General features: G+C 41.2%; 1 protein-coding gene across 1 annotated transcript in view; it reads right to left on the bottom strand.

Moving 5' to 3' along the window:
• Positions 1-19140, bottom strand: part of KCNH5 (potassium voltage-gated channel subfamily H member 5) — a gene marked incomplete at its 3' end in the record, with an annotated part of 164145 nt that overhangs the window by 29314 nt on the left and 115691 nt on the right. Inside the window, exons 9-10 of the mRNA XM_082000469.1 lie at positions 13311-13563; positions 2560-2756 (exon numbers count right to left, since the gene is read on the bottom strand). Of these exons, the coding sequence (XP_081856595.1) occupies positions 2560-2756; positions 13311-13563 (450 nt within the window). The remainder of the gene's footprint in view (positions 1-2559; positions 2757-13310; positions 13564-19140) is intronic.

A 19140-nucleotide genomic window follows, 5' to 3' on the forward strand; every position in this document is an offset into this window, starting at 1 on the left:
CACCAGCACAAACTGCTGCAGTACAGTGCAGCAGTGTCAGCCCGGTCTTATTGCGTGAGCAACTGCTTTCTGTTTGCCTAATGAAACAGTCCTGGATGGCACTGCCTTTCCTAAGAGATGGACTCACCGTCAAACACTTCTGTGCCCAACAGGGAATCCCATACACTTTCAGCAGATACGAGGTTTGAAACAATCCCCTGAATAACTTTATGTAACAGGACTTAGATTGTGTCCCTGGTGTTGAAAGTAGCATGATCTATTTTGTGTCTAGTAACAATACACATAACTTCTGCAAAGCAGGCTCCGGCTCAGCACATCTTACTGCAATACTAGAAGTAAGACTTTTCCCAAAATAGTTCTTGATTAAAACTGTAGGAGGCATCATAGGTGGAGTTCATCTGATGTACTGTGGGTATTTAAAAGTTAGTGATCAAGGACTCTCTCAAAAGACAACAGAAAGGGGATGACTTTCCCATCCCAGATTGGGCACTGAAGAGGGGACACATTATTGTCTTATGGAAGAACCATTCCTCATGAGCTATAAAGGCGACTGGTGACTAGCTTGGATGTCATCACCCAGCTTTTAGTGAAATGAACTCCACCCTGCATGTACCACATTGACATGACCTATCTTTGACTCTCCATCCACTCCAATGTAATGCCCACACATGCACCCAGCTGACATTTCCTTTCCCTGTGCAAAATCCAGCATTTCTTTAGAACTGCTGTTCTTCTTGCTTTGAGTCACTGCTCCCATGGCAAAGTCCAGGTACCTAACATGGAGCTATACAGCAGGTATCTGTATTGGGGACCTGAGTTCCACAACTGTTTCCACCTGGGTGACTCCCTGTGGCAAGGCCCTGCAGGGGAACCAATTTTCCTAAAAAAAAGGTGTGCAGGAGAGAAGAATATTCATGAAAACCCAGCCAGGAGGCTATTCTCCATATGCATCCCTGGACTACAGGGTTGAACTCCAGCACATTGCCCTGTCAGGAAAAGATCTACGTGTTTTTGCTGTATGCAACCTTGTCATGGCTAATGGGGGAAGGGGGAGTCCCAGGAAGCTAGCTGAAGTGTCAGGTTCATGATTTTAAGAAGGAAAGAATACATTTTGGCACAATGTATGTGGCATAATCTTGTCCCATGAAATCACCGTCAACAACGCCTGAGCAGAATCATCATCATGGGACTGTAGCCGGTGGCATGTTGCAGGTGGGGGAGATGGCAAGGGAGGGATGCTGAAGTCAAGGCTTGGAAGACATCTTATGATCAGAGAAGCAATAAGTTAGAAACCCCAAACCAGCTTGCAAGCCCCAAAGCCCTTTTTCAAGTCTGAAGCAGAGTTAGCAAGCTTCAAGTCAGAGGTAAATTGACAAGCTGGAACCAAATCTGATTATAATTCAGCTCTTTCAGACCCCAGCACAGACAGAGGGGGACTGTAATCCAATTGCATCTGCTTTTTGCCATGGGTATTTTGTGCCACACTTGGTATATTAATGAGCACAAGGAACGCACTAAAAATTAACTCCTTTGAAAGAAGCATTTGTAAGATGGTCCAGTGGCTAGAGAGAAACTAGACTCAGAAAAGTAAAATTTGAATTGTGTTGAATTCCTGTTACTATAGAGGCTGAAACTATCTTGTAAAATACTGAAGTAGCCTTGGTATGTTATCAGGTGAGATACCCTAGATATGGCTGAAGAAAAATGTGTTACAGCAGCTAGAGGATCACAGTTAATGCCCAATAATCTATAAATCATTGTTATGAGATTTCTCTATGCAAGTGAAATTTATATAACCCTCATCAATCTTAAAAAAACCATCATAAAGATTAAATTCTGCAGCCACAATGCAAATTAAAGAATCTCTTAACCTGTTTTCAAGATACGTCCTGATAGCTAATTAATTTTTAGATGGAGTGTTCTTTGAAAGGACTAATGGATAGTGAGCATTGCTGATTGATTATAAAATGAGCAGGAGGGCTTAAGAAGTGAGCTGTGAATGTAAAATCACTACCAAGCTTTATTAACCTTCCCATATTAATATTCTAAACTATGCGAGTGAGAGAAGCAGGTATTGTATTAATATAATACTTTTGCTGCGTATATTTTATTTATTTAACATCAATAAATTTCTTTTAGTTGGGCTATGCCATGCAGATCCATCAGACTGTCCTCTGACCTATATCTTAGCAGGTGAGAGACTAAACCTCACCTCTGAGGAATCCAGAATCTAGATTCTATCAGACTATAAAACACAACTTTATACATCATGCAATGGGGGAAAAAAAAGCCAAAAACCAGCAGCTGTGAAGAAAAGGAAAAGAAATGTAGTTCATAGGTCACCCTGCTAGGACTCCTTCTCAGAGCTGCAAATCTACGGGAATTTTTTATTGAGCCATCATTAACGAACAAGCGACAACATTTGTTGAAAGGCCAGTTAATCTGCAATGACCTGAAAACATCAAGAGTAAATTGGGGGTTGTTAAACACTGCAAACAGTCTGCAAGAGTGTGCAATCTCTTGGTGAAAGAAAGGGGAAAACGAGAGCTGTCGCCTTACCCGTTTCCTCAAATTGCAGGTGAGGGTGAGATTCCTTGAGAAGGAGTTTGCAAAAGCAGTATAAAAGTCCAACACTTTAAGCAAGGCTTCTCGTTTAATAATATGTAAATCGCAGTATGTCAGAGCCCGTACATTGGCACATGCGTGGGCCAGACTGGTTTCCTTCCAGAAGATATCACCAAACACATCACCTTTACCTGAAAAACAGCAGGATGAATTTGTTAAAAGGTAAAGCTTATGCAGTGCTCTTCAGCACACAAATGATTGCTTCCAATTATTCTAACATAAGCTCCCAACTGTGAAAACTAGTAAGGGTAAAAGTTTTAAAAGTATCTGAGGTACTTGAGTATCCTTAGCAGTAGCCCCAGGTTTTTAGAGGTATTTATAGATTGCTCTGTGAAATGTCACAAAGCATAAAAGCCAGATCGTAAAGGTCTCCTTGTAGCTGAAGATTGCAGGTAATAGATTTTTCAAAGGCTCCTGAATATAATAAGCACTTAAATAATGCTCAGGTGATTGAATATTTGTCTGTTCCCAAGTGACTTAGGAGCCCTGCTCTCACCAAGAACTTGTGACATCTAGGTTCCTACATCACCAAGGCTTTGCAGCATGGTGCAAGAGCCAGCTTCCAGGGCCCGAGGACCACACTTTAATGATGTTTAAACATTTTTACTTCCATGTGAGTGGCAAACTTCTTCTGAAAACCCACCAAAAACCGCCCTGAGACTTCTAACCTCTAAATAACAGGCTCTAATTCTTAAACAGATCCAGAAGTCTAGTTCTAAATCCTACACATCCACTTAAGGAGAGGCTTATGTTTAAGTCTGTATTTAAATGTTTGCTGATTAAGAAAGGGTTTGACACCTTAGAAACCTGCACACATAAATAACTTCAACCAGATGTGAAAATTATGCGTGAAGGCTATTTCCACATTGGTAGGCAGTATAGCAGAACAGCTGATGCTGAGGACCTGACCTTCACCCTGCACATTTTGAGGACTTAGGACTAGCCGTAGTCCAGTTCCATGGTCAGAAGAACTCCAGGGCTGGAAGTGCATGAGAAGTACTCCTCCACATCCCCCAGTTTTCTTTTCTCTGTGAGGAATCCACACTCCCAGACAGCCATGCTAGACACCGATGCAGAACAAGCGGGGAGGATCGGGACATCGGATTCTTTCAGGTTTGGACCCCATGGTTGCTCTGAGAAGAAGTAGCAGCAGAAAGCGCCTTGAAGCACCCAAAAGCTGCCTCTTGCTGCCCAGCTGCTTCCCAGCCACGGTCTGGGCGAGGGCCATGGCATGCGTTTGTGGCTGACACCTCAAATCCTGAAGCAGAAGCCATGGTACAAAGGGCATGTTTTGTTTCAGAACCCAATGATATCAAAGCTCTTTATTTTAGCAGTTATTAAAAGGAAACTGAAATCAAACAGTTAGTGGTGATATCGCTATTGATTTCAGGTACCTCAAGCAGCTCCTTAGTGAATGTTACTGATTTTGTAGTTTTGGGATCAAAAAGGTAATACATTTTGATATTTCCGCTTTTAATTACTCTAACATTTCACTCAACTCTATTTTGGGAACACAGACCAGAGTAAGAATTTATTCAATCTTATTACTTTTGGGGTCAGAGGCTCTATTTCTCTATTTCCATTTCTGGATCCAGTAAGACATATCTCATCTAGAGTAAAATAAAATGTGCAAGTCCTTATCTTCATTTCCTTTTTTTAATTTCCTAACGAAAGTCAGTATAGCAGAATCATCCCCCAGAAAGGTTATAACCGCATACTCATTGAACTGCTTTTAAATAATTCTACATATTTTGATGTCATTAAAATTAACTACAATACATAATACAGACAGTATAATTTATAGAACAAGTTGCTTGCAAACGCTCTCCTTATCACAGAGCATTTCCTACTAACATATCATTTACCTAATGTACTGTTTTGAATCACCCTTTGCAGTTAATTGTCCTTGTCTATACCCACAGTTCAAAACCTGGTTTACAGACATACTCTGCACAGTTACATAATTCATAGAAAAGAGACCATTTCTGAAATGCACGAAATTGCTTAATGGATTTGCTCTCTGAGGTGGACACAGGACACAATTGAGTCCTGCTTTCAATGGCTGCAGAGTGCAGTTAAAATGACACAATTCAATAATAGGGACTATTACGTTTTCTCCACTGAAATGTGAGCAAAATATTTGTTTTCTTTCTGAATTTAAGGTAATATGTAGCTAATTTAATCCAAGAGGTTGAAAGCAGTGGATACTCACTCCAAAACTCTGCACCATGTTGTCTTACAGAATGTGTACCCAAATCACAGGTAAATTAAATCCCCATTCTTAAACTTGAGCAGATCTCCTCGTTGTCTTCAGTTCAGTCAGGCAGTGAGCTGCACTGGGTTCCTCAGAAGGGCTGGGACATGATAAACTGAACCTATTCACTCCTCCATGCATGAGCCATCGGTCACCGGATTTGAATGGTGAAGCTATAAAGCTCCTCTTACATTGGGGTTTATTCTCTTCAGAAAGTATAAAATCTTGGAAGCGTTTAAGGGTTCTTGAATTTGACATTTTCCCCACACACTTACGAGTCTTGTTTGCCTGTAATAAATGTGCTAAGGAACGTACTGACCGAAAACAAAACCAACCAGATTCTGCAAAACAGTGTGTCTTTCCTCATAAATACAGAGATTAATGTACTATACTTCATCCCTATTAACTGTAGTTCACTGAGTAGAGAGCGGTAATTATTCATTCAAGTTTAATTTTACGTGGCGCAACTAAATGAGAAAAACCTTTCAGAGTTGCAACAGAAAATTGAACTGGTAGGTCTGAAACACCAGCAACAGAGGGGCACGCGTATATTGTACGCTTGTACAACCGTGCACACCTCCAGGGAAAGCCCAGGGCTGGGCTGGGAATACAGAGGCACTTAGGGCTGATGCAGCCTGAAGGCTTTTCAAAGCCTGCCTCTAGAGATCTCTTGAGGCCCCAGCATGCTACCTCCCAAATCTGCACCGCCCTGAGTCCCGAGTGGCCTTAACACCTCTCCTGAATGGAGGCAAAGCTCTGGGAAGTCCTCCTGCCCCTGCTCTTGCAGTGCCCGAAGCATCACTTGAAAAAAGGAATGCTGTAAAATTAGAGTGAGAATCTAATTTTTGCACTTGGTATGAGGAGAGGGAAGAGGAGCATAAGGATTTGGATACTGCTGGATTGAAGCTGGTGGGAACATGGGTGTAAGGATTTGGGGACGGAAACCAAAAGGAAACCAAAAGGACATGTGCGGGGTGCTGGTGACAAGCATCATTTTTTCTGAAAGAGCTACACCGGTATCATCCTGAACACGGACAAAAATTTGCTGGTGTATTATGTACATATGCCTGTACATAAAACATACATATATATTCATGCATGTTTGTATATATATTTAAAGACAATCATATGGTATATAACTGTATAATAGATAATGTTTTTTATATACACTATTCTATCTTTTATATTATATTATGAGAAGTCTCCCATACAGAAGTGGGGAGGCAGATGTTCTCCACTGCCTTGCACCATGAACTGATCAGCCAATTTGTGAGACAGCAGCTCATGCCTGAACCTTTCAGGCAGAAAAAAAATCTTAAGGGCCTTATGAAACTCCCCAGGAGCTTGTGAAGGGAATGAGAAAGTCCTTGGACTCGGAGAGGAAAGACTCTTGTTAAACAGTGTCTCAGAACTTGCGTATATATATCTATGTAAAGGCAAAATTTATCCTTCTCCAGATGGGGACAGAAACTGAGCTAAGAAATACCCTGGTAGAAATGAGAACCTGATGGGGCCTTTGGGAGAAAGTTTGGGTAGGTAGTGAAAGAATAAATTCTTGGTGGAAAATAGCACTGAGGAAACACACATAAAAGGGACCAAGACTTCTTCTTAGGGTGGATGAGGGGTTTTTCTGTGCTGCTCAGTCTTAGCTAATAGGCCAGCTACCCTCCCCCCCATTTTAAAACATCTCCAAAGTCCCGTCAGTCACATTAGCAAAAGCCAGACGTGATGAATAATGTAGGCTTTCCATCATGATATGCTCAAATCTTCTGTTGCTTATGAAAAGCAAAGGCTGATTTTGTTGCAGAATCAGTAAAATTGTATCATGTAGAGAAAATATTCATTTAATCAGCTCAGGCACCAATAGCCATGAAGTGATGGCAGCATGCACAGCGGTGGAGGTCAGTGACAAAATATCAAGTCCAGCCATAATTAGATATACTGGTATGTATATTCATAAAAATACATCTGCCTGTGTCTACACATCTGCAGTGAAACCTCTGCAGGACAGAGGTATCTCAAAGTGATGTAGAAATCCAAGGAGCAAGGAGGGAACCAGCTCCAGTTACCCAGAGCAGGACACAGCTCTCTGACGGTTCAGTGAGTAGGTAAGCTCTGCAGCTCCTTGCCATGGGACATGGGGACTGGTTGCATAGGTTTACAAAATTATGGGATGTTTTCTTGGAATAAAATCCATCTGTGTCTAATAAGATATTTCCCTCTGGGTGAGGAAGGCCTTGAAATACAACTCAATGGAGGGTTGAAGGATATTCTGGGAAAGTATCACTGTTTGCTTACTTCACCTTCCTATTTTCTCCTGCACATCCACTATTGGCCATTTTTGGAGATAGGCTACCGGGCTGGCTGGATTTCTGGACTGAGCCGCTACAGCTGTTGATGTCTGAAGAGGGGATTTGGAGAAGATGGGGGTGATGCAGTGGTGCAAATTCATCAGCTGCCTCCTGCCGTCTGGGACATTGCTGCTTCCTGCAAGCAGCCTGTGATGTGCAGAGATGACTACTAGACTGTGAGAGAGGACTCCTTGCCTCTGTGAATGTTTTAGCCAAAACTTCAGCTTTTTCTGGGGCATGCAGAAGGGCCAGAACTCCCTTGAAAATCAGATCAGAGCTGAACACTGACCAGTCAGAAATCCAGCTCTACAAGGACTGCACATTAACATGCGAAAGGGCAGAATGGTGGGAGAAAACAGCATTTCTAGCATTTGAAAGATTATCAAAATAGTCGGTAAAGAAACAATAATAGGAGACTGTGCCAAAGATTCAAGTCCATGCTGGCAAAGGTACTTTGCATTATTTAACACAATTCAAACTTCTCCATCTACACTGGGAAACACAAAAAAACTTTACCTTTCTTCCAGCATTGAGGACTGCTGCAAGAAGAGCAAAAAGTCTATATAGATATTTTCCCCTCATCTCTCTCATTTTTAGTGCAAGTCTCCTGGTACTTCTTATTTTTCTAGAAGCCTGAGCTCCTAGATGCAGGATATCTCCATTTTGATCTCATACAGAAATAAGTTTCTAACCTTCCCAACTGAGGAAATAAACTTGAAAGCATGACCATTTCCCCCATCTTCAGAACTCACAAGGCAAATCAGATTGCCTCAAACTGTTAGTCTGATTTAAAAGAAATATATCACATGATTTTTAAATAATTGTCCTTTTCTTGCGCCGCCAAGACTTTTGAGTTCCTGGGTTTGGCAGTGAAGCATGCAGGTCTAATTCAAAAACATTTCAATTCAGTGAAAGGAATCTTTCTGACATTGGAGGCTGCAGATCACATCTATAACACGCCAGCTGGCACTAAATTAAGATTGATGCTTCTTATTATAGTTAACTACCATGCAGATAGAGATGAAAATATTTTAAATTTACAAAATAATGTGAAAAATTGAACGTTCCCTTCAACTATGTCAGTAATAACCAGTAACACTTTTGAAGAAGCATCAGTAGGACTGTATCTTACATGGTACTATGCATGCCAAACCAGACCTGCAAGATGTGACTTATCCCAAGGCATGTGCTTAAGAAGAACTGCACAGTGCAGAGCAGCACGTCACATTGGTTCTCAGATCAGTAATCCTTCAAGTTGTTTGCAAAATACTTTGAGATTCAGCACTTAAAAACAACCTGCATCACATTAACTATTGTAGTCCTGATAGCTGGACTAACCCAATCTCTTACTTCATGAATAATTTTCCTCTTAGTTAATTTAGAGCTTTAACTCATCGGAACAAAAGGGACTTTTCCTATAGATGAAATAGGACACAGCCTGTTCCATAAATTGCTACCAGGTGCATGTTACTAACCTGAAGAAACTCTCACAAGTACTCTGCCTCGGTTTACTTCACATGAAAAACAAAAAAAAAGTTCAGTATAAAATGTCAAGAGCTGATTTGACATAGGGGCAAATTCTGTCACCTTCATTCCACTTGAGAAGAAACCCAACTAAACTAATTAAAATCACAGAATTAGCTACTAATACTATGAGATGGAACTGGAGTGACAGTTTATCGTGTCATACAGTGCATCACACACAGTCAGTCCTGTCCTACACAAAGCACATGCCGAGCTGTAAAACACCAAGGAAATTCAAAGCGTTGATGCATAGATCCCAAACACCAAATTACTAATGCACATGGATTAGAGTTATGGAGTGCCTGGGTCTCCTGCTCACCTAAGTAGGAGCTGCTACTTGCTCAGCATCTAATGAACTTTCCTCTGGGTGATTTTGGTAGAAGACTTAATCTTTTGACTTCCAAACACATATAAAATTAAGAACAGAAAAAAAGACTTATCCCTATTTTCAGCTGTCATACCAAATTCAGGAAGACACGCCACTTGCACTCTTGCTTTCCTTAACTCCTCTGATACTGCATAATACCCCCTTCCCAGACCAAAGATTTGGAAATAATTCATGAAGCAGACCCTTAATAAGTGAAACTCTGGCTTGCCTAAGCACAATAAATCCAATGAACAACGGGTTGCTCTGGGACTATACGCAGAACACGCGGAGAATTAACATGCAAGACAAAGGCAAATAACAACCTAATTGAATACATATGGGATCAGGACCCTAAGTATGGCTGAAACATGAGCTATTAAATTTGTATTCATTCTGGCTTGACCATCAAAATTCAATTCATTCAGCCCACACCAGGATTTCACTGCTCAAGATATTTTTATCGCTATGCAATTTGAGCAATATTTTTGATCAATTCCTACAATCAACATTTGAACGTGGTGGGTCATTATTTTTCTGCTGGCAAAATGACTTCTTTAAACCTCATTAATCAATCTGCCTGGTTTAACTTACTGTACAACTTAGGCAGTCAGCTGTGCAAACAGCGGGTGCTGGAAAGCAGCTTCCAGAGAAACTTGGTTGGCATCACCACTTACGTGAAACTCCTTGCCAGCAGCAAATTCAGGTTAATTGCGGCAAGGTGAATTGTTAGGTGCCCTCTGCTACAGATGCTTCATTTCACTAGCCTGGAGGACTTCAAACCCCGAGTCCTTCCTAAGACTTCTCTGCTGATAACACCTCCCCATGCAGAGCAGTGGCAGTTAAATTGTTTACTCCTGTTTGAGACGGTGGAAAATTACTGACGTGCCTTCTCAGGGTTACCTCACTTGCTAGGAAAGTTTTGATAATTAGAGACAAGACTGTTTGCCCTTCTCCATTATCCTGGCAACTGCAGATGAGTTATGTTAAAATGACTGGATCTTGTTTCCCCCAGTGAAGCAGCATCCCATCACACCAGCTCCGCACATGGTGCGCTCGGCTGCGGGGGCAGCAGTCCGTACCTGCGAAAGGTGGGAGACTGCCCTCGAGAAACGGAGGTAACTAATGAGGGGAACGTAGTGGGGCACCTGGGTATCTTCGTTAATGAGTCCTATAAACTGTGGATCTACAATTGGATTCATCCTCTTCCTGTACTGATTTCTGTAATGCTGATTACTGCAGCAGCTGGGCATTTAATTACACACAAATAAAACCCAAACCAAACCAGGAGAGAACAAAATGGCACAGTGCTGCAAGTTGCCCTGTCAATCACTGGGTTTCCCCTGCTTTTGAGCACAAGACACGCCAAAGCTGGGGCCGTCGAGCCAGGAAAAATGCTGCTGAACAAAAGGGTTGTTGTCTCCACAGCGGAGCCTGCAGAAAGCACCTGGACGGGATGCCAAGTCTCCTGAGGACACCGTTTCGGCAGGCAGGGAGGCTGGGTGTGCCAACTCACCGTGGCTGTGAGGGAAGGGAACGTGATAAGGGAAGATGGAGACGGGGAAAAACAGCAACATCATGGCGTGATTCATGCTGGGACCTGAGGGAGGACGAAGCTCTGCACTTCGGACAGAAGCACGAATGCAAGAGATGGAAGATGCATGTACTTAACCCATTTTGGTATCCCCATCTGATGCACTTTTCTAGGATATACCATTTTTAAGAACACACCAAAACTTCCATCTGTGCGTGAGCGTGGTGGAAAAAAAAACAAGGACACACCTTCTCTCTCTCTCTTTAAGCAAGGCAAATAACACTATCATATTAAATAACATTACACTATTACAACAGTAACGGCAAAGTACCAGTTCCAAAGCAAACTTAGCAAATGGATGGCTCTGCAAGGAGCAGAGACTGGCAGACAGCACGTCCTGCCACGTTCCTGCTCCCATAGAGGAAATTAATGAGGACAAGTTTCCAAAGGATACTTATTGCATTTCCACTCTAGGTTACTGCTGGGGGATGGAGAAGATGGGCAGACTGGCAGTACGACCCCATAAGTTGACTTTCCCTAGGAAACCCAGTGTGACAGCAGATGCTTGGAGCATCAAAGCAGGCTACAGAGGTTTTCACGTTAGGCAGAGGTTTTTAAACCTGGTCTCCCCCTTAGGCAGATTCATTTTCCTTGTGCTTGAACTTCTCAAGGCAGAAGAGTTTGTTAAAAATTATGTTCTTCACCGTCTGATCTGCAGTCGCTATTTCAGGTGCCACAGCTGCCACTATAAATGTCTTAAATGTCTTTGCAACTACATCTAGGTGAGATTTTCTTCCACAACCGAATTTTTTGGATACGACATCTCATAATTACTCAGTTTGCTATTCTGTTAAATAAACTGTCAGAGCATGAAAAAGCTCTTCAGTGTGCTCTATGACTAGAGGAAGCAGTTTATCTTGCTTTAAGTTACATTTACACATTCTGCCAATCCCTGTAGTACACAATGAACATAGCTCTGTGTCATGGGATCGCCTGTCAGCAGCCATGGCAGAATTGAAGGCACTTTTGGTAATTAAAGGTAATTCACTTCAACTAGATATGGTTAAAAGTCACTCCAGCCAAATGGAGAATAACATAGATACTAGATTTAACATATCTACAAGGTAAAACAAAAAGCTCTTACAGTCATTCCAAGCACGCGCTATTCATTAGTAAATGCAATAAAGTTTTGCAGGTAATCCATTCAGCGATGGCTTCTAGTTCAGTAAATTACATATTTATTGTTTGTTTTCACTGTAATACCCAGAAAATAATTTATTTATTTAAATGCTGTTAATTAATCTTAAAGTTTCTGGTTTTTAAATAGCTGTAAGCAAATACAGGATATCATCACTGAGATTAATAATAAAAATTAAATGATCCAGTGAGCTGAAATACAAGGAATATTTTACTATGGAAACTGCAGATTTAGGAGCTTTCGCCATAATGACTTCACATCTGAATACGGGAATGGTTTCATTCTTACATTAAATCCCTCTTTTCAAAAACTTTAGTATGTACTAGAATACAGAAAGCTGCAGCAGGTAATTCGAAAGAGCATGGATGTGCATTTTCCTGAATTGATACTCTCCAGCTGGGAGGACCTGGGTTATGCCCTCAGGGAGCCGTTCCCATGCAGTCCCATCTCCCACCCACACACTGCCCAGCCCACCCCAGTGCAGGACGCATGTACAGAGGTTTGTATAGCAAGATGTCACGAGTCTCCTTTGGCTACTGCTTGTCTTCATTTCTCCTCTCTTCCCCCTTGCTGCCAGCCGGGAAGGAGCTGAAGCCTTTATTCACAACCAGTATTGCCCTCAGGGAGCCACAGCTCCACTTTAAGAGAAGGCAAATAGCTAATATTCAACAGGAGACAAATTCTACAATAAATTAGTCGATTTTAAACAGGCAAGACAGACGCTGGATGGTTTTCACACGGAGCCACCAGTTCTTCCTCTACATTGTTCTGCCTCTGAGGATGATTCCTGCCTCAACACTAGTGCTGACCACTCAGTCCCACCATCTGCTACCCCTTTCCCAATCCCACACAAGCTAGCCAGGAGTCTGCATTAGGCTCTTTCCCACCCACGGCTGGCAAACCAGGCACCACAGCAGGGTGACAGGGTGATTAACCTGGAGCTCCCCTATTACTCAGACTTCTCATCTGTGGCTGGATAGATGGTGCATCCCCATCTCCTTGCATAGTTCGATCAGACTGTTTATTTTCTGTAAAGCCAGTTCACTACAAGTGACGATTTTGTTTCCTTGAAGAGACCGTTTGCAGGTGTTATTCTGGGCTAGAATACAGACAAACAAAAAGCCCTGTGTGAAGGTTAATATGGAAATCCTCCTGAGAGACTAACATAAAACAATGTGCTATTTAAAAGATGTCAAGCACACAGATGCCACTCTCTTCTGCTCAGCGACACTCTAACTGTGACCAGTGAGCCACGCTGGGCAGAAAGAGCATTCCCAATGGCATGAAAGATGAAGGGTTTGCTTCTAGAGTAGCATCTCTGGAGACACAACATCTCCATCTTATGACAACCACTAGCCTCCTGTAGTCCCAGCTGATGTTAGGCAAGACTATTAATATTTGAAGCTAAGCAGAAGGCAAATACATCCAAACCACCACCATTTCAATAGAAATCACAGTACCTAAAATAGCCACCACCTCGTCGTCCTGGATGACTTCTAAGGATCCCGAGACCACAAAGCAAAGAGCATCAACGCTTTCCCCAGCATGATAGATGAGGTCCCCCGGGGCGCAATGGATCGTCTGAAACTCCACAGCCAGGGCTCGCAGGCAGCCGTCGCTAGCCAGCCGGAAGGCAGGGTGCTCGTTAAAAACTTTCCGGTTTAGGTGCACGCAAATATCTGCTCTCATGTCCTTTGGGCAAATTGAGAGAACCTGAATAAAAGAAAGGTGAAAATAATCAGCTGGGAACATGACACCCGGCCAGCGCGTGCTTTGAGATAACTGAATGGATGGATCGTAAGATCTGCCTGGGTGGATCTTAAGATCCATCCATTCAGTTATTTCATAAAGCTTCTGGTGGGAATTTTATCTTGAATTGGGGTAGTCTTTTTCTACCCATCTACTGCTTTCACTGCACGTGAAAGGGCGATGTGGAAGAAGGGACTATTCTGTTACACTGTTCTCATTCCTAATAGTTTTCACACTCGTGTTCCAGAACTGCAGGTGGCACTACTATGTCCTGTTTGTGGATATCCCTCCAGACTTGGTGCCCAGACTATCCGCCCGCTGCTATGCTCAATCCCTGCTGGAGCACAGAACGGATGCTCAGAGCTGAAGGAGCTTGAAGACATGCAGAGACGGACCATTCACAATAGAAAACACCACATTTTGCTCACATCCAGAAAACCTAGTCTTCAAAATTCTTGATGTAGATGACCACTTACCAATGCATATCCAAACACACCTACACTTTAGTTCCAGTGCTGTACAGACATACAGTAAGTAACCTGCCCTGGAGGGCTTACAGACTAGAAAATCCAAGGAGTTTGAGATTAGAGCAAAAGAAAGTATTATGAAACCTTATGAAATGTAAAGTAAAGGTGAGTGAAAAACTGTCCTGTGAACATGAAGATGTCTTTATAGCTGATCATTTAAATAAGACCTTCAATTAATTTCTTACCTTAAATAGCTTTCCCTATTGAAATAGTAACAAAATACACCTGAAGAAAGAGAAAACCTGTGGGTCTTGTCAGGTTTGTAAACTGTGTGTTTAATACTTGCACATCCTCCTAAACACACTATATGCCCTTATAAGCCTAAAATGCATCGTAGCTAATTGCGCTGAGAAACATATAAAACCTTTCAAAGTTTTCCTAGGATAAATAATAGAAAAGGGCATGAGATTAAAAACATGCTGGAAGTCGTATAAAGAAGACTGCAGATCAATAGTACTGATTTCTCATTGTATGGAATTAATCTGGCAGCTTGCTCTGCAGACAGTGTGAGAAACATGGACATTGGGTCAATGTGTTGACTGCCATTGGATATTAGCAAACAGAGGGAGACTCTGGTAACCCTGACTAAGCTTTGAGGCAAATGGTCATGTTAATATTGAAGTAAAGCCACGATTTTCATTTCTGTTTAATGCAGAAGCGGTATAAAACATATTACTGTAAAGTATTACTAAAGGTCCTAAAGCATGGAATGGGCAAATAGTAAACAATTTCTAGTTTAATAGTAACATTTAGTCCCTTTCTTATTTCAATATATCAAAGTTCCTTTGTGGTCACAGATATAATGAATGCAAAAAGGTGAAGTAGAAATTGTTCTCCTATCCTCTGTACTATGACAGTCTGAGATTAGCAGGGGCTACTGCAACTACCCGCACTAACTTCTCGCACTCATAATTTTCACATCAATCCCAGAATACCTGGTAAAACTATAGCCTAGAAGGCCATGATTTAATGTTCTCAAATGATATAGGGCAGTTGTTCCAACGGACAGCTACTCTCCCTTTTAAAACGTGCTGTTTCTGAAATTATTTTTTTTTAATTTTCAGGCAACAGCCAGTGGATCTCATCTTGTTGCTCAGATGAAACACCTGCAATCATCTGAAATCTCTTCCACATGTAGGTGTTTATAGACTATGCCCAGGTCATCTCTTGATGTCATCTTGAATAAATAAGAGAGATGATGCTTCCTGTGCCTAACACTATGAAGCACAGCATCTTTTTGGAAACTTCCCCATCGCATGAGGTTTTCTCACCTACAACCACCTTTCCAGATCTACCAGATAATTCGTTTTTATTTGATTTAACACAGAATAAGTCAATTTGTTTTAATGCTATTTTTCTGTAACAAAATGTTGTACAGAACACATTAAAATACCCTGCATAAGTCTGCTTTATCATAAAAATGAATAATAAACACATTTGACAAGACATATTCTCTATAAACCATCATTTGCATTAGTAATAATGTCTTGTCTGAGTCACTGTTGACCATATCCCGTATCACATTTCCATAATTTTATTAGGGGCAAATGTCAATTTTACGAACTTATACTTACCTGACTCATTCCATTTACCATTAGAAATATGGGCACACCTCAGTTTTTCCAGTAAAAAACAAAAATTACTTTTGAGAGTGATTGTTTCACCTCAGCCCTACTTCTGGATCAAACAGAAAGCTTGTCTTTATTACAATAAAATAGAAACATGCCATCTTTCTTCTTCTCAATAGTAATCTAATGAAAATTTCTGCTTGCTTTTGTATCATGATTGATGATTTTTAACATTTTTATCTGCTCTTGGGCCTAATCATGGTTAGAAGTTTTTTACATCCCTTTAATACTTTCAGTAATGTAAGTGCTTTTGACTTAACAAGGCCATGAGCTATGAATTCTCAAACACTGCTCTTAAGAAAAATGTGTGTATTCATACATGACTGATTTCATCTTTTAAGCTTCCAAACTGCAGGAAAAATTGGTTAAACTATTGCAGAGGTTGCTACTGTAAGATTTGGAGATGCTTTGGAACCTTTTGTTTTTAGAGTGTAAATTAATTGTGTCCCTCAAGAATAAAAGCCACCTGGGTGCAAAGCAGCATATTGTTTCCTCACAAATAAATACAGAGTATTAAAAGTGAGCACTCAAAGCATTATTCTTTTTATAGACACAACAAACATATCTACCATTACACTGTCTAATATGAAGAGACAGAAAAAATTCCATTGCCCAGAAAAAGCCAGTCGTAGAAAGCATAATTCAGGAATTTTCTGATGTCATGATAAAGTGATTCTCCTAATGGCATATTACTGTACGGAGATATATGGAGACATCACTTATCAACTAGGAAAGCAGTGAGTGAGTAATGATCGATCCAAGAGTTAGTCAGGAACAAATATTCTTTATTTCAGTTTTCTTGTCTGCTACACTGCAAGTACCAAGAACACAGAATGAAACAGATTACAACTAAAAGAAATAATATTAAAAGATTTGGCAAAGGAGCTTTGACTGATAAAGATAAATGTAGATATACATAGGGGGGAAAAAAGAGCAAAGATAGACAATCTCAATATTCAGCTGCGTATTTACTGTATGCTCCAAGCACAGGACTTCATGAGCTCCAGCCTGACTTTGCGGCACTTCTTTTTGTGTTTACAAATACCAACGTCATGAATTCAGCAGGAGTCTCAGAGATGCCACCAGCTTCTCTATTAAGTTGTACTGTAGGAAGGGGTTGTTGGCGACACAGATTACAGCAGGTAGTAATTTTCCTGCTTCCAAAGAATACACATAATGTGATATAGGATCACAGAGAAGCATTCAGAAGCTAATGATAAACAGTCCAAAGATCCTAAAAGCAGAAAATGAGAAAATGAACACTTCAAATTCAGATAAATATGCTTCTGAAACTGATCCCTTATTGAGAACACAAGACTTCGACATTCTTATCATGAAACGCTCTTACCGAGATCTCAGCATTTTTAAGGCAGCATGCAACTAAAAAGATACAACGCAGTAGCAACATGGTTGTACGTGAGTCCATATGGTGTACAAATGTGCACAGACACGGGTGTAAAAGAGAAATTCGGTTTAAGAGAGACTCTATCCTGCAACGCTCAACATACTGTTTCACTGTTCGGGAAATGCCTCCAACGCTCCGTGCTCGTAGAACCAAAGTTCAGCTGGGACATTTGTTCTAGCCTGTATATTCTGTCAGCAGCATATCAAAAACCACCACGGCAAATTTCTAAAGAGGAAATTTCCTTAGAGATTTCAAGACCTTTCTCAGTGAAACTATAGCTTATAAGCAAGGCAGGATATTAAGGTTGCTGACTGCAATGCTTTACTAACTGATGGTTTTGGAGCACACGACTTGGAGCGGGCAGTCTACAGGGACCAGATGCTTGTGCTGCTACAGAAGCTGCTCTGTAATAAATCTGTAGCCACAGACTTCACACTCAGCTTTCCCATATGCATCCAAGCAGCATGAAAGAACAGAACCTGCTAGATTTCAATGCAAAATGAGAGGAGGAAGTTGAATTCTATCCAGAGGAAAATCTTTGCTGGATGTATAAGCTGTGTTTCTACCAGAAATGGAGCAAGGTTCCATGCCACACATGAACAGTACACATGTATCCACAAAGACTCGAACCACTACAAAGCTGAGCGAGAAGAAAGTAAAGTCCAGGATAACATTTATCGCTTCTCCGCACAGAAAGTTAAACCTTCTCAAAGTAGTATAAAACAATGGCTAAGCTCTGCCACCATCACCTGGCACCCATCTGATACAAATCCCAACACAGTGACACCCAATGCAGAGATTCAACTCCAGAGGTGTCACCTCTGGAGCACCCTATGGCATACATAAAATGCTGGTGGTGAGTGAAAAGCTTGTGGTTGCTGCTTGAGATTGGGAAAGGCAGGAACCAGCTCTGGAAGACTCGCAGGGAATTGGCACAGAATGTCCCACTATCTTTTCAGCTTGAGATCTGTAAGGTGGGAATAAAATTCCCAAGAGGTTCCATCTGATTTTTTTCCTCTTCCATCTGTTTCCTCAGCATGCTCAGGCACTTTAAGATAAGCCCCTTGAACAGCTCAAAGAATTCTATGGGGAGCAGATATTACAAAGAACTCAAAGAAAAGCAAATTAATTGAAACAAAAACTGTACAGCTTAAGAGTGTGTCCAAATAATCTATTTTAGGATGGGTTTAAGTATTTTTAATAAAATCTCCCCCAGCTGGAAAACACCACAGGATGGCTTAGCATATATTACAGAATCTGTTAAGACTTATTAACAAAAACTTCGGAGGTCGGTGAGTCGTGAATGCTACCTATTTGCAATTCTTTTTCAGCACACAGGATTCTCACTTTCTCGGGGCTGTAGCTAGGAGATAGATTGACTGATATTCAAGCAACGAGCTTAGGCAGTCTTAGTGGTGGGATAACTAGGACCGTTTCCTAAATGAATAACCATAACAAATACTTGTAATACTAAAAAAAGGCAGCCTTGACAATAAATAATCTGAACTCCTCCAACTTCTAATCAGTTATAGGCCACAGATAGCTCTTTCTATTTTGTGGAGAAAGGTGACTGGGTTTTCAGACATATTCAGCAGTCATAATCAAGGTCAGTTCTTTCCAAAAAAACACAATACCCGCTAGGCACCTGACCAAGTTATTCAGATTTTTAGAAGGATTTGGCTCATTTGAGTGTTGAATTCTTTTGCAGACCTGGCTTAAAGTGTTACATTCGGCACTGGACGGAGGCCAAAGAGACAAAGGTAAGAAAACAGATGATTGGCAAACCACAGAGCATTTTCCTGTAATAAGTAGGCAATTTTGTAAGTAACTCAGCGGTGATGTATGGCACTGAGCCATTATTAACCCTGCATGCATTAGGGTAATCTTTAATACATCACTGAGTATCTTGGCACTAAGAATTGAATTTCAGCAGTAATGGTGTGCTCTGTTTTAATTGCAGTAAAATCCAAGGTCACTGGGA

The sequence above is a fragment of the Phaethon aethereus genome (assembly GCF_964289735.1).
Source record: "Phaethon aethereus genome assembly, chromosome: 5".
Classification (NCBI taxonomy): Eukaryota; Metazoa; Chordata; class Aves; order Phaethontiformes; family Phaethontidae; genus Phaethon; species Phaethon aethereus.